Here is a 15,980-nt window from a genome sequence, read left to right on the forward strand (position 1 = left end):
CTAGAGATGGACCACAAGCCACTCACATCCGTGTTGTCAGCCAGCAAGGCTGTCAATGCCAACGCATCAGCTCGCATACAGCGGTGGGCTCTCATGCTAACTGCTTATGACTACTCCATCCGGCACCGGCCCGGCACTGAAAACTGCGCCGACGCACTCAGCAGGCTCCCACTGGCCACCACCGAGGGGGCAGCTGAGCAAAGCGCTGAGATGGTCATGGCTGTCGATGCCTTTGACAATGCAGGCTCCCCCATCATAGCCCACCAGATCAAAATCTGGACAAACAGAGATCCCCTCCTATCCTTGATTAAGAAATGTGTCCTGACTGGGGATTGAGCGCCCGCATACGGAGCATGCCCTGAGGAGGTCAGACCGTTCCACAGGCAGATGGATGAGCTCTCCATCCAAGCCGACTGCCTACTATGGGGCAGCCGGGTAGTCATGCCCCAGAAGGGCAGGGAGGCATTCATCAGGGAACTCCACAGCGAGCATTGTGATGATGAAGGCCATTGCCCGGTCACACGTTTGGTGGCCTGGAATTGATTCAGACCTGAAACACTGTGTTCGCAGGTGCACGACCTGTGCCCAGCTGGGTAATGCCCCCAGGGAGGCCCCGCTCAGCCCGTGGCCCTGGCCCACCAAGCCATGGTCACGCATTCACATTGACTACGCGGGCCCGTTCATGGCGAAGATGTTCCTCATTGTAGTAGATGCGTACTCGAAATGGATCGAGTGCATCATCCTGAATTCATGCACATCATCCACCAACGTGGAAAGCCTATGTGCGATCTTTGCAACCCATGGCTTGCCGGACATCCTGGTTAGTGATAATGGCCCGTGTTTCATGAGCTATGAATTCCGGGAGTTTATGTCGGGCAATGGCATCAACCACGTCAGGACTGCGCCTTTCAAGCCGGCCTCCAATGGCCAGGCGGAACGGGCAGTCCAAATCATGAAGCAAGGTATGCTCAGGATTCAAGGACCCTCCCTACAATGCCGCCTATCACACCTCCTGCTGGCCTATAGATCCTACCCGCACTCGCTCACGGAGGTCCTGCCCGCAGAGCGACTCATGAAACGGACACTCAAAACTCGGTTGTCCCTCATCCACCCAGTCCTGACCGACATAGTTGAGGGCAAGCACAAGTCACAAAATAAGTACCATGACCGTAATTCAAGGGGGAGATGTATAGAAATAAATGATCCTGTATTCGTCCTCAATCACGCCATGGGCCCAAATGGCTTGAGGGCACTGTAATTGACAAAGAGGGGAATAGGGTCATCGTGGTAAAACTCAACAATGGCCAGATATGCCGTAAGCATCTGGACCAAGTAAAAAAAAAGGTTCAACATGGACACGGAGGAACCTGAAGAAGGCCATGAGATGGAGCTCACACTACCGCCAGCGAACGTGTAACAAGAGCAATCAGAAGAATGCACAGTCCCTGAGGTCAGCCCAGACAGGCCGGAATCACCACAGGTGACAGATACTCACGTCAGTGTCCAACAACCAGAGCCCCAACTGCGGCGCTCCATGAGGGAGCGTAGACCACCTGAAAGACTAAACCTATGATCCCAGTAAGACTTTGCGGGGGGGTGGGGGGGAAGGTGATGTCATGTTTGTAACTACAATGTAACACCACTGTATTACTGTATACACTCAACTTAGATGCACACCTTGACCACAGGGGTTGAACTTATGGGAGACACTCCTTACCTGATCACACAGGCATATAAAGGGAGGTCCCACGCAGGGTCATCATTTCTGGAGTCCTGTAATAAAGAGCTAAGGTCACAGAGTGGCCTTGTCCCTGGAATGTGCCTCGTATGGTTTCATGCTGTAGAGTAAGGACTTTACTCAATCTATATTAGAAAAAGGGACCGAGTGTAACGTAGCCAAGTTTGCTGATGATACAAAGATGGGAGGAAAAGCAATGTGTGAGAGGGACACAAAAAATCTCCAAAATGGCATAGACAGGCTAAATGAGTGGGCAAAAATTTGGCAGATGGAGTATAATGTTGGAAGGTGTGTGTTTATGCACTTCAGCAGAAAAAATCAAAGAACAAGTTATTATTTAAATGGAGAAAAATTGCAAAGTGCTGTAGTACAGCGGAAACTGGAGGTACTTGTGCATGGGACACAAAATGATAGCATACAGGTACAGCAAGTGATCAGGAAGGCCAATGGAATCTTGTCTTTATTGCAAAGGGGATGGAGTATAAAAGCAAGGAAGTCTTGCTACAGTTATACAGGATGTTGGTGAGGCCACACCTGGAATACTGCATGCAGTTTTGGTTTCGATATTTAAGAAAGGATATACTTGCTTTGGAGGCTGTTCAGAGAAGGTTCACTAGGTTTATTCTGGAGATGAGGGGGTTGACTTATGACGAAAGGTTAAGTAGGTTGGGCCTCTACTCATTGGAATTCAGAAGAATGAGAGGTGATCTTATCGAAACGTATAAGATTATGAGAGGGCTTGACAAGGTGGATGCAGAGAGGATGTTTCCACTGATAGGGGAGACTAGAACTAAGGGGCATGATCTTAGAATAAGGGGCCACCCATTTAAAACTGAGATGAGGAGGAATTTCTTCTCTCAGAGGGTTGTAAATCTGTGGAATTCACTGCCTCAGGGAGCTGTGGAAGCTGGGTCATTGAATATATTTAAGACAGAGTTAGACAGTTTCTTAACAGATAAGGGAATAAGGGGTTATGTGGAGGGAAGTGGAGCTGAGTCCATGATCGGATCAGCCATGATCGTATTAAATGGCAGAGCTGGCTCGAAGGGCCGTATGGCCTACACCTGCTCCTATTTCTTATGCTCTTATAAGTCCAAGGAAGCTATGATCAAATGATAGAGTGCTCTGATCAGACCACACCTTTGAGTACAGTGTCTACTACTGGTCTCCAAAATACAAGGGCCGACATTCAAGCACTGGAAGCACTGCAGAGAAGAGCCAGGGGTCTGAGTTATGAGGAAAGATTGGTGCACTTTCCACCCTTGTGACTTTGTGCGTTGGTGTCTGAAACAGTAAATAAATGCACGGCTTCTTTAATAAGCATAAATAGCATAAACAACGAAGCCCTTGTATATAGTTGTTCAAATAATTTACCTCATCAGTCCAAAAGTTCACATTTGAGATTTTAAGGTATTTATACTTCTGGTCTTTTGCACTGGATTGCAAGGTATGGGTCGTTTAAACAGGAAATCCTTGCGTGCTCTGTGAATGTTTATTAGATTCTGAAGGAAAGGATCCTTTACCCTTTTTCTACAGCAAAATAAGGAGAGATGAGGTTACCCATGGAAACATCCCACTCGAAGGAACTTACAGCAAACATTCCCAGTAAAGCCCAACCCAATAGCTCAAGCATCAGCCAGGCACTCCAAATTGTGTTTGAGGCTCACCCTGCAGGAGTAGGCCTCTCCAGGGATTTACAATATGGTACAGGACACTTGAGTAAGAATGAGCATTTTATTGAGAATTGTTTTAATCCATTTCTTATATTCTAAAAGTTGCCTTTCCAAGTAAATTTTACTTTCTGACTTGTTTGATAAATATGAAATTTGAGCTAATCTGGAAGCATGGCACATGCAGTGAGTTTGAATGGACAGGAAGTGCCTACCATTGTGATATTTTTTTGTAATATTACTGTAAGTTTCCTGTGGTGTTGTCCACAGTAAGTCAGGTATTATGGTATTTTATATGGTCAGGAATATTGACCTAGAAATTTGTTCGTAACGTTATATAAAAGCAGCAATTAGGGCAGGCATTTCCTGTGGTAACTGCAACCCACATGCCAAAGCTGGTGAGCTACAGGACCACGTGAAATTGGTCCTCTTGCATCACCAGGTCGCGGCCGGCGTGCTGGGGACAAGAATCGAGCCCCAAGAGGCAACATGCCGGTCGCGACGAAGATCGGCGGATGGTGACACAGGCATCGGACCTCCCATGAGTCCAGGGAAAGGGGGGAAATGTAGATAAGGGGTGTGACCGCTGGTCAAAGGCAGCTTGCAGTTTTAATGTGGAGCACTCCTGCCCCTCCTGGCTCTACATTCAGGTAAGTGAAAATATTTTTGGTGGTGGCCTCCAGTCGTCCCTTTAAAGACCGTCGGTTTGGCTGCTGTTTGCCTGAGATCCAATGTCGGAAAAGGGCCTGAAACAGGTGTAGGCCCCCGGTATGTTTCAGATGGGCAGCCTGGACCTACATGGTGCTTTAACCAATATGGCGCATGGCACACACCCAGCACGGAAAGAGTGTGCGCCTTCGCCCCCTGATATACGGGCGCTGTGTGATCCAATTTCAAGGCCATTATACCGTGAAGAAAAGTATAGGTGGGTGTGTTCTTTTCAAGGTTACACCTAATTGTTGTTAAGTAAGCATAGAAACATAGAAACATAGAAATTAGGTGCAGGAGCAAGCCATTCGGCCCTTCGAGCCTGCACCACCATTCAATAAGATCATGGCTGATCATTCAACCTCAGTACCCCTTTCCTGCTTTCTCTCCATATCCTTTGATCCCTTTGGCCGTAAGGGCCATATCTAACTCCCCTTTGGATATATCTAATGAACTGGCCTCAACAACTTTCTGCGGTAGAGAATTCCACAGGTTAACCACTCTCTGAGTGAAGAAGTTTCTCCTCATCTCGGTCCTAAATGGCTTACCCGTTATTCTTAGACTGTGACCCCTGGTTCTGGAACTCCTCAGCAACTGGAACATTCTTCCTGCCTCTAACCTGTCCAATCTCGTCAGAATTTTATATGTTTCTGTGAGCACTGGTTTCATACAGAGATGAATTAAGAGGCTGTTCCTGTTAATTAAAAACTGGGTGATGCTTTTGAAGCATGACAGACAGAAACCATGCATCAGATGTAGTATATTTATATCAAGTGACTCTCCAGAATCAGAATGTGCTGCTTTGTAAGAACATTATAGCACGTCTAACACAATGTGGTATTCTGCTGCTAAAATGTAGTGCTCCAATTGGTAAGAAACATTGGATGAGTTTATATACAGAACAATATAAGAAGCTGGTGACAAAATTGCCCCTCAACCCGACTGGGGGCGGTAACCTTCCAGGGCTGGGACTTTAATGGCCCAGCCTGGACGTCCCGCCGCTGATGCGGAATTGGGCTGTACGCCCCTCAAAAGCAGTGGAGCGCTGTCTCCGGCAGGCCACCTTTTTGGAGGGGTGCTCAGGCGCTACAACGACCCTTCCCTTCAATTAAAGGGGAGGGGCATGCGCACTCTGCATGACCCTTTAGTGGCCGTGTGAGACCAGGGAAGCAGTCCGCCACCCATGATGGAGTGCCGGGCTGCACGATGGTGACCCGGTCCACACTAGGGCCGCCATTGTCGGGCCATCAAACAAAGATAATGGCCCGGGGCGCTAATGGCCTCCCCTTTAAGGGACGCCCCGGCGACAGATGTCCGCCAGCTTCATGACCTGCAAAGCTGGTGTCGACATCCATCCATACCAGCCTCGCGGCCCGAGGGGCAATTTCCCCCACGGGGCGGGAAGGGGTCAACGCGGGGAGATGAGGGCTCGGCACGCATCGCTGGTTGCGTGCCAGCCCAGGACGCTAACCACGGTGCTGCCAAGATAGCGCCCCTCAAACCTCTGGGCAATTTCGCAGGATGCAGTCGTATCCCCCTTCCCCCGGGCAAAAGCATCCCCCAGAGGCGCTAACGGGGATATAAAAAGGGCCAATTTTGCTCCCATTGTCTTCTGTGCTGAGTAGCTGATCTTAGCCAGGGTAGCAATGGAGTTGGCCTCAGTGACCACTAACTAGGGTTGCGAGGGGAGGAGGGAAGGGAGAAATCTTGTTCCTCATTATTATTCATGGACTGTGCATGGGTATGAACATTCAATGAGGACAAGACCAGCTCAATGAGTGAGTGACTTACTGATACTCAGTACTTCGGCTCACAAATGAAGAGTAGGAATTTGAGAGAGATCGAGGAGGGTGTAATCATAACCCAGCATGAGTCAGGAGAGGACAGAATAATTTTTTAATGTAGTGACAACCTGCATTGTGTGAGGCCAAAGGTTGTGCCATGATTATACTGTGTATGTGACAGATATCTGCCCAGATACACTTTTCTTGACCAGCATGAGTGTATATGTTTTGCATTGATATGGGAGGTGTGGAGTGATTGGATGGCATCATGAGGAAATGCTTCAATTCTCCAGCATGTATCACCATGTAATTGATACAGGTAGTCTCTGTGGAACCAATCAATCTGAAATATGCTAATTGGACTTGGCTTTAATCTATTGACGATGCTTATATGGTGTTGTGTTTTATACTCAGGTTGGGATTGACTTCACAGCCTCAAATGGCAGCCCTCGCGATGCCAGCTCTCTGCATTACATCAACCCCGTGGAATCAAACGAGTACCTTGCTGCCATTTGGGCAGTGGGACAGATCATCCAGGATTATGACTCGTGAGTTTACCATTAGCAGAGGAACTTAGTTGAAAGGATCGGAAGGTTGGCCTTTTAACATGTACACTAAGTACTAACACATAATCTACAGTCAATTCTAGAGAACTTACTGCTGTAATAATCGCTCCTATCAAGATAAAGTACTGGAGCACTTTCCTTTCACTCCATTAGAGCCAAGATTAGCACTTGAGTATAGCAGCATAATGCAAGTATAAAATGTTCCTCAATTATGTGGTTTGCAATATTTCGTACATGGAATACAGTCAATCCATTCATAGCTTCACCTAATGACAAATGGTCAACGCAAATTGCTTCAGCAGATATATGTACTTGAAAGTAGTTTTTTGTTCTATTGAGTTGTTCAATGACTAATACTTGGTCTTGTAAATCTCTATTCTTTATCTAAAGTTTATAGATTAAAGCACAGAGCAAGAGGAGGTGAAATTCTTCCAGTCAATAATTTTGCTGAAAATGACAGTGAATTTCTGGTTTTTTTACTCATGTCGGCCTCTCAGTGAGTTATTGACAGGAGCAATTTTACCCCCAAAGTTTACTAAGCTATACATTTATCAGATTTGAATGGTGGTGATTTCTACAATTTACCGATGTGGAGAAAGCATTTATTGCTCTTTGGACAAAAACCAGTTACAGTTTACTTGTAGCTGGGTGTCCAACTTGTAGGAACATAAGAACAGGACTAGGCCATTCAGCCCATCAAGCATGTTCCGCCATTCAATTAGATCATCATGGCTGCTCTGTATCTGAAATTCTTCTACCTGCCTTGCTTTGGTAACCAATAATACCCTTAACAATAAAAACCTAGCAATTGTGCGACCCTTCCTCTATCTGCCCCATGCAAAATTATCCTGGGCTTCCAAAGTGGGGAACGAACTGATGAACCAAAGCATATGGTGTTTCTAACATTCATTAAGAATCAATAGAGTATACTGGCAGATCCCATCAACATCACAGGCACCTTATACATCAGGTTACATCGAGTATACAGCGCAGAAACAGGCCATTTGGCTCAACTGGTCTAAGCCGGCGTTTATGCTCCACACAAGACTCCTCCCACCCCTCTTCATTGAACCCTATCAGCATACCCTTCTATTCCTTTCTCCTTTGTACTTTTCTAGCTTTCCCTTAAGTGCATCAATGCTTTTTTCCTCAAGTACTTGTGGTAGTGTGTTCCACATTCCTACCACTCTTTGGGTAAAGAAGTTTCTCTTGAATGTCCTACTAAATTTATTAGTGACTATGTTATATTTATGGTCCCTAGTTTTTGAATCCCCTACAAGTGTAAACATCTCTATGTCTACCATATCGAACTCCTTCATCATTTTAAAGACCTCTATTAGGTCATGTCTCCACCTTCTCTTTTCTAGAGAAAGGAGCCCCAGCATGTTCAGTCTTTCCTGATAGGTATAACTTCTCAATTCTGGTATCATCCTTGTAACTTTTTTCTGCACTATTTCCAATGATCTATATCCTTTTTATAATATAGAGACCAGAACTATGCACAATACTCCAAGTGTGGTCTAACCAAGGTTCTATTACAAGTTCAACATGACTTCCCTGCTTTTCAATTCTATTCCTCTTAAAAAAAAAGCCCCGGTGTTTGGTTTGCCTGCATCGCTACTTTTAGTGATTTGAGTATCTGTGCCCCTTCTTTGCTCCTCTACCCCATTTAGACTCTTGTTATCCAAGCAATATGTGGCCTCCTTATTCTTCCTACCAAAATGTACACTTTACACTTATCTATATTGAAATTCATTTCCCAGTTAAATGCCGTTCTGCAAGTGTATTAATGTTGTCTTGTATTTTGTCACAATCTTCCTTTGTATTAACTATACCCCCCAATTTGGTGTCATCCACAAATTTAGAAATTGTACTTCCGATTTCCGAGTCCAACTCGTTGATGTAAATTGTGAATAGCAGTGGTCCCAGCACTGATCCCTGTGGACCACCTTTTGCCAGTCTAAGTAGCTGGCCTTAACACCTACTCTCTGTTTTCTGTTTAGTAGCCAGCTTGCTATCAATTTTGCTTCTTGTCCCATGAGTTTATTATGCAGTACCTTATCGAAGACCATTTGAAAATCCAAATGTATCACATCTACTACATTACCTTTGTCTACTCTTTTTGTTAGTTCTTCAAAAAATTATGAGGTTGGTCAAACATGACCTTATCTTTTGGAATCCATGCTGACTACTCTATTATATTTTCTAGATGTTTTTCTATTATGTCTGTGAGTAAAGATTCCACTATCTTTCCGACCATCAATGTTAAGTTAACTGGTCTATAGTCCCCCGAACTTGTTCTATCTCCCTTTTTAAATATAGGACTAACATATTTAGTAAGTACTGGCTATAACAAGACAGGACATGAAATAAGCTAAAATAAACATATCCATCCTTATGTAACACCTGCCACAAATCACATTATTGGCTATTCCAATACTATCCTGGCCGGCCTCCCACCTTGCACCCTCCATAAACTTCAGCTCATCCAAAACTCTGCTGCCCGTATCCTAACTTGCTCCAAGTCCTGTTCACCCATCACCCCTCATGTGTTCATAATAAAGGATGAAACTGAGTACTGTGTACAATGAGCAAGGGCGATCTTAGCTCCTTTAATAAGACTCCAGAGTGTAGATACCTCGTGGGTGGCCTGCTTATATACCGTGCTCCCAAGGGATGCTGGGATCCCTTGAGACTCCAACAGGTAGGCCCTCTGGTGGTAGTGTAATACAGGTTGCAAGAGTTTAAGTACATAACATCACTCCCCCATAAAGTCAATAGTACAATTATTTACAAGGTGAGACAATCTGGGGCTTTTTGCTTCCTTGTCGATCATCTCGGTACAAATGTGGGTAATTCAAAGGTTGTGGGTGAGTTGGTTAGTTCTTCACTGGGCTGCTGAGCTGCTGGGGATGATGAGTTCGGCTTCGTGGTCAACCATGATGTCAGTTGCCACTTGTGGGTGTGTGTTGAAGGGTCAAAGTTGGTGGTGTCTTCTTCAGTTGTTTGTAGCTGTTGGTGAACCGCAATTTGATTTGGTCCAAATGTTTTCTGCACATTAGTCCATTGGCCAATTTGACCTGAAATACCCTACTCCCCTCTTTGGCTATGACCATGCCAACGAGCCATTTGGGACCATGTCCATAATTGAGTACAAACACAGGGTCCTTGACCTCAATATCGCTTGACAAATTTGCACGGTCATGGTAAACACTTTGTTGATGCCGCCTGCCCTCCACGTGATCATGGAGGTCAGGGTGGACAAGAGAGAGCACTGTTTTGAGCGCCCTTTTCATGAGCAGCTCGGCTGGGGTACCCCGGTGAGTGAGTGGGGTCTGGTGCGGTAGCGGAACAGCACCGGGGTAGTCGGGTCTGCAGGGAACCTTCCGACACGCATTTCAAGCTTTGCTTGATGGTCTGAACTGCCCGTTCTGCCTGGCAGTGGGTGCGGGCTTGAACGGGGCAGATGTGACATGCTTGACCCCATTGCGGGTCATGAATTCCTTGAATTCAGCACTGGTGAAACACGGCCCATGGTTGCTGACTAGGACATCAGGCAGGCCGTGCGTGGCAAACATGGCTCGTAGGCTTTCAATAGTGGCGGTGGACGTGCTTGCAGATATTATCGCACATTCAATCCATTTTGAGTAAGTGTTCACGACAACCAAGAACATTTTGCCTAGAAATGGGCCTGCATAGTCCACGTGGACCCTCGACCACGGTTTGGAGGGCCACAACCACAAACTTAGCGGTGCCTCTCTGGGTGCATTGCTCAGCTGAGAGCAAGTGTTGCACTGGCGCACGCATGACTCTAAATCCGAGTCGATGCCGGGCCACCACACATGGGATCTGGCTATGGTTTTCATCATTACAATGCCTGGGTGGGTGCTGTGCAGTTCACAAATGATCGTATCTCTGCCTTTCTTGGGCAAGACCAGGCGATTACCCTACAACGAAGAGTCCGCCTGCAGGGACATTTCGTCTTTGCGCTTGTGGAACGGCTTAATCGCCTCCTGCATCTCCGCTGGGACGCTGGACCAGCTCCCGTGGAGGACACAGTTTTTTACCAAGGACAGTAAGGGATCCTGGTTGGTCCAGGTCTTGATCTGGCGGGTCGTAATGGGGGACTTTCCGTTTTCGAATGCATCCATTACCATGAGCAAGTCCGCAGGCTGTGCCATTTCCATCCTGGTGGTGGGCAATGGCAGCCGACTGAGAGCATCAGCGCAGTTCTCTGTGACCGGTCTGTGGCGGTTTATATAGTTGTATGCTAACAGCGTGAGCGCCCATCTTTGGATGCCAGCAGAGGCATTGGTGTTAATCCCTTTGCTCTCAGGGAACAGCGATATGAGCGGCTTGTGGTCAGTTTCAGGCTCAAACTTGAGGCCAAATAAGTACTGGTGCATTTTCTTTACCCCGTAAACGCAAGTCAGAGCCTCTTTTTCAATCATGCTGTAGGCCCTTTCAGCCTTGGACAAACTCCTGGACGCATAAGCGACCGGTTGCAAAATCCCCGATTCGTTAGCCTGTTGTAACACACACCCGACCCCATATGACGACGCATCGCAAGCTAGCACTAATCGTTTACAAGGGTTATACAGGACAAGCAGTTTGAACACAACAGTTTCCTGGCTTTCTTAAAGGCATCCTCTTGTGAATTACCCCATACCCAGTCGACTCCCTTGCGCAGTAGCGCATGTAGGGGTTCTAGTAGGGTGCTTAATCTAGGTAGGAAATTACCGAAATAGTTAAGGAGTCCCAGGAACGACCGCAGCTCCGTCATGTTCTGTGGTCTCGGCGCATTCTTGATGGCCTCCGTCTTGGCGTCAGTGGATCTGATACCATCTGCTGTGATTCTTCTTTCCAAGAACTCGATCTCCTGCGCCAGGAAAACAAACTTTGAGTGTTTCAACCTGAGTCCCACGCGACTAAGAACCTCTTCTAGATTCTTCAAGTGCTCAATGGTGTCCCGACCTGTAACCAGTATGTCGTCCCGCAAAACACGGTGCGAGGAACCGACTTTAGCAGGCTCTCCATGTTCGGTTGGAAGATTGCCGTGGCCGACCGAATCCCGAACGGGCATCTGTTATAGATGAACAGACCTTTGTGCTTGTTGATGCAGGTGAGGCCTTTCGAAGACTCCTCCAGCTCCTGCGTCATGTAAGCCGAGGTCAGGTCCAGCTTGGCGAATGTCTTTCCTCCAGCCATGGTCGCAAATAGGTCGTCTGCCTTGGGTAGCGGGTACTGGTTCTGTAACGAAAAACGATTAATCATTAGTTTATAGTCACCACAAATTCTAACCGTGCTGTCCTCTTTATGTACCGGGACAATAGGACTGGCCGACTCGTTGAATTCCACCGGCGCGATGATGCCTTCTCGCTGCAGCCTATCCAGCTCAATTTCAACTTTCTCACACATCATGTATGGTACCGCCCGTGCCTTGTAGTGGACGGGAATCAAATGGATCTGCATTTTCGCCCCTGAGAAGCTTCCAATGCCTGGCTCGAACAACGATGGAAACCTGCTCAGAACCTGGGCACGTGAGGCGTCGTCGACGGACGAAAGCGCTCGACATCGTCCCAGTTCCAGCGGATTTTTCCCAGCCAGCTTCTACCTTACAATGTGGGGCCATCCCCTGGCACAATCCACAGCGGGAGTTCGTATACTGCTCTGTCATAGGAGACTTTAACTTCTGCACTGCCAATTACAGGGATTAGATCCTTGGTGTAAGTCCTTAGTTTGCTGTGAATGGGGCTGAGCTTGGGCCTGTGTGTCTTTTTGCCCCACAGCCTGTTGAAGGTCTTTTTACTCATTGTGGACTGACTCGCACCCGTGTCCAGTTCCATAGATACTGAAATTCCATTCAGTTCAACTTTCAACATTATTGCTGGACATTTCGTGGTGAATGTGTGCACCCCGTACACTTCTGCCTCCTTGGTACAAGTCTCCAATTCAGCCTGATCCACAGTGGATCGATCTTCCTCTGCAACGTGGTGGTTTGCAGGGTTTGCAGCTCGCCTGCACATTTGCTGGAGGTGTCCCATTTTTTTGCAACCGTTGCACGCGTAGTGCTTGAAGCGGCATTGATGGAGCTGATGATAACCTCCACAACACCAACAAGTTGTTAACTGACTCGCATTAACGATTGATGGCGGACTCTGGGTTATCTGAGGTTGTGCAGCATCAACCAGCATGTACGTTCTGCCATGTATATTCCTGCTCGAAAACGGCGTTACTTTGTGCACAGCACTGGCCGAAATTTCTTTACTTTGCGAAATCTGTTTGGTGTTGTGGCTGGTGGACATAAATGCCTGGGCTATCGTTACGGCTTTACTCAGATTCAGAGTTTCAACAGTCAACATAGAAACATAGAAAATAGGTGCAGGAGTAGGCCATTCAGCCCTTCTAGCCTGCACCGCCATTCAATGAGTTCATGGCTGAACATGCACTTCAGTACCCCGTTCCTGCTTTCTCGCCATACCCCTTGATCCCCCGAGTAGTAAGGACTACATCTAACTCCCTTTTGAATATATTTAGTGAATTGGCCTCAACAACTTTCTGTGGTAGAGAATTCCACAGGTTCACCACTCTCTGGGTGAAGAAGGTTCTCCTCATCTCGGTTCTAAATGGCTTACCCCTTATCCTTAGACTGTGACCCCTGGTTCTGGACTTCCACAACATTGGGAACATTCTTCCTGCATCTAACCTGTCTAAACCCGTCAGAATTTTAAACGTTTCTATGAGGTCCCTTCTCATTCTTCTGAACTCCAGTGAATACAAGCCCAGTTGATCCAGTCTTTCTTGATAGGTCAGCCCCACCATCCCGGGAATCAGTCTGGTGAATCTTCGCTGCACTCCCTCAATAGCAAGAATGTCCTTCCTCAAGTTAGGAGACCAAAACTGTACACAACACTTCAGGTGTGGCCTCACCAAGGCCCTGTACAACTGTAGCAACACCTCCCTGCCCCTGTACTCAAATCCCCTCGCTATGAAGGCCAACATGCCATTTGCTTTCTTAACCGCCTGCTGTACCTGCATTCCAACCTTCAATGACTGATGTACCATGACACCCAGGTCTCGTTGCACCTTCCCTTTTCCTAATCTGTCACCATTCAGATAATAGTCTGTCTCTCTGTTTTTACCACCAAAGTGGATAACCTCACATTTATCCACATTATACTTCATCTGCCATGCATTTGCCCACTCACCTAACCTATCCAAGTCACTCTGCAGCCTCATAGCATCCTCCTCGCAGCTCACAATGCCACCCAACTTAGTGTCATTCGCAAATTTGGAGATACTACATTTAATCGTCTAAATCATTAATGTACAATGTAAACAGCTGGGGTCCCAGCACAGAACCTTGCGGTACCCCACTAGTCACTGCCTGCCATTCTGAAAAGTACCCATTTACTCCTACTCTTTGCTTCCTGTCTGACAACCAGTTCTCAATCCACGTCAGCACACTACCCCCAATCCCATGTGCCTTAACTTTGCACATTAATCTCTTGTGTGGGACCTTGTCGAAAGCCTTCTGAAAGTCCAAATATACCACATCAACTGGTTCTCCTTTGTCCACTCTACTGGAAATATCCTCAAAAAATTCCAGAAGATTTGTCAAGCATGATTTCCCTTTCACAAATCCATGCTGACTTGGACCTATCATGTCACCATTTTCCAAATGCGCTGCTATGACATCCTTAATAATTGATTCCATCATTTTACCCACTACTGAGGTCAGGCTGGCCGGTCTATAATTCCCTGTTTTCTCTCTCCCTCCTTTTTTAAAAAGTGGGGTTACATTGGCTACCCTCCACTCGATAGGAACTGATCTAGAGTCAATGGAATGTTGGAAAATGACTGTCAATGCATCCGCTATTTCCAAGGCCACCTCCTTAAGTACTCTGGGATGCAGTCCATCAGGCCCTGGGGATTTATTGGCCTTCAATCCCATCAATTTCCCCAACACAATTTCCCGACAAATAAAGATTTCCCTCAGTTCCTCCTCCTTACTAGACCCCCTGACCCCTTTTATATCCGGAAGGTTGTTTGTGTCCTCCTTAGTAAATACCGAACCAAAGTACTTGTTCAATTGGTCTGCCATTTCTTTGTTCCCCGTTATGACTTCCCCTGATTCTGACTGCAGGGGACCTACGTTTGTCTTTACTAACCTTTTTCTCTTTACATACCTATAGAAACTTTTGCAATCCGCCTTAATGTTCCCTGCAAGCTTCTTCTCGTACTCCATTTTCCCTGCCCTAATCAAACCCTTTGTCCTCCTCTGCTGAGTTCTAAATTTCTCCCAGTCCCCGAGTTCGCTGCTATTTCTGGCCAATTTGTATGCCACTTCCTTGGCTTTAATACTATCCCTGATTTCCCTAGTTAGCCACAGTTGAGCCACCTTCCCTTTTTTATTTTTACGCCAGACAGGAATGTACAATTGTTGTAATTCATCCATGCGGTCTCTAAATGTCTGCCATTGCCCATCCACAGTCAACCCCTTAAGTATCATTCGCCAATCTATCCTAGCCAATTCACGCCTCATACCTTCAAAGTTACCCTTCTTTAAGTTCTGGACCATGGTCTCTGAATTAACTGTTTCATTCTCCATCCTAATGCAGAATTCCACCATATTATGGTCACTCTTCCCCAAGGGGCCTCGCACAATGAGATTGCTAATTAATCCTCTCTCATTACACAACACCCAGTCTAAGATGGCCTCCCCCCCTAGTTGGTTCCTCGACATATTGGTCTAGAAAACCATCCCTTATGCACTCCAGGAAATCCTCCTCCACCATATTGCTTCCAGTTTGGCTAGCCCAATCTATGTGCATATTAAAGTCACCCATTATAACTGCTGCACCTTTATTGCATGCACCCCTAATTTCCTGTTTGATGCCCTCCCCAACATCACTACTACTGTTTGGAGGTCTGTACACAACTCCCACTAACGTTTTTTGCCCTTTGGTGTTCTGCAGCTCTACCCATATAGATTCCACATCATCCAAGCTAATGTCTTTCCTAACTATTGCATTAATCTCCTCTTTAACCAGCAATGCTATCCCACCTCCTTTTCCTTTTATTCTATCCTTCACAGTTTGTGAAGGATTAACTCATGGCCAATGCCCACTATAAAAAAGTCTCTCAGCATTTTGTCATGTATTTAATTGTCATTGTAACCCATGTATAAACTGACTGGTTGTGCACTGTGAGAACATTGACCACTAGGTGGTGAACTTGTGGGAGACGCTCCTAACCTGGTCTTTCAGGTATAAAAGGGGAAGCTCCACCCACCTTCATCACTTCAGTGCTGGAATAAAAGTTGCTGGTCACAGAGTGACCTACTTTCAAGCATGGGCCTCGTGTGCATTTGTACTGTATCGTAAGGACATATCACATTTGTTCTAGGAATCCCGCAAATTCGCAATGTCCTGTGAGGCGCCTTAGTTCGGTGACATAGCTCGCCACTTCCTGGCCCTCTGACCGTTGACACGTGTAGAATCGATATCTCGCC

General features: G+C 46.6%; 1 protein-coding gene across 1 annotated transcript in view; it reads left to right on the forward strand.

Annotated features, from left to right (window-relative positions):
* cpne2 (copine II) overlaps positions 1–15,980 on the forward strand; it is a 274,630-nt gene that overhangs the window by 108,385 nt on the left and 150,265 nt on the right. Inside the window, exon 10 of the mRNA XM_070897910.1 lies at positions 6,315–6,448. Coding sequence (XP_070754011.1) covers positions 6,315–6,448 — 134 coding nt within the window. The remainder of the gene's footprint in view (positions 1–6,314; positions 6,449–15,980) is intronic.

This window comes from Pristiophorus japonicus, chromosome 13, assembly GCF_044704955.1.
Source record: "Pristiophorus japonicus isolate sPriJap1 chromosome 13, sPriJap1.hap1, whole genome shotgun sequence".
Classification (NCBI taxonomy): Eukaryota; Metazoa; Chordata; class Chondrichthyes; family Pristiophoridae; genus Pristiophorus; species Pristiophorus japonicus.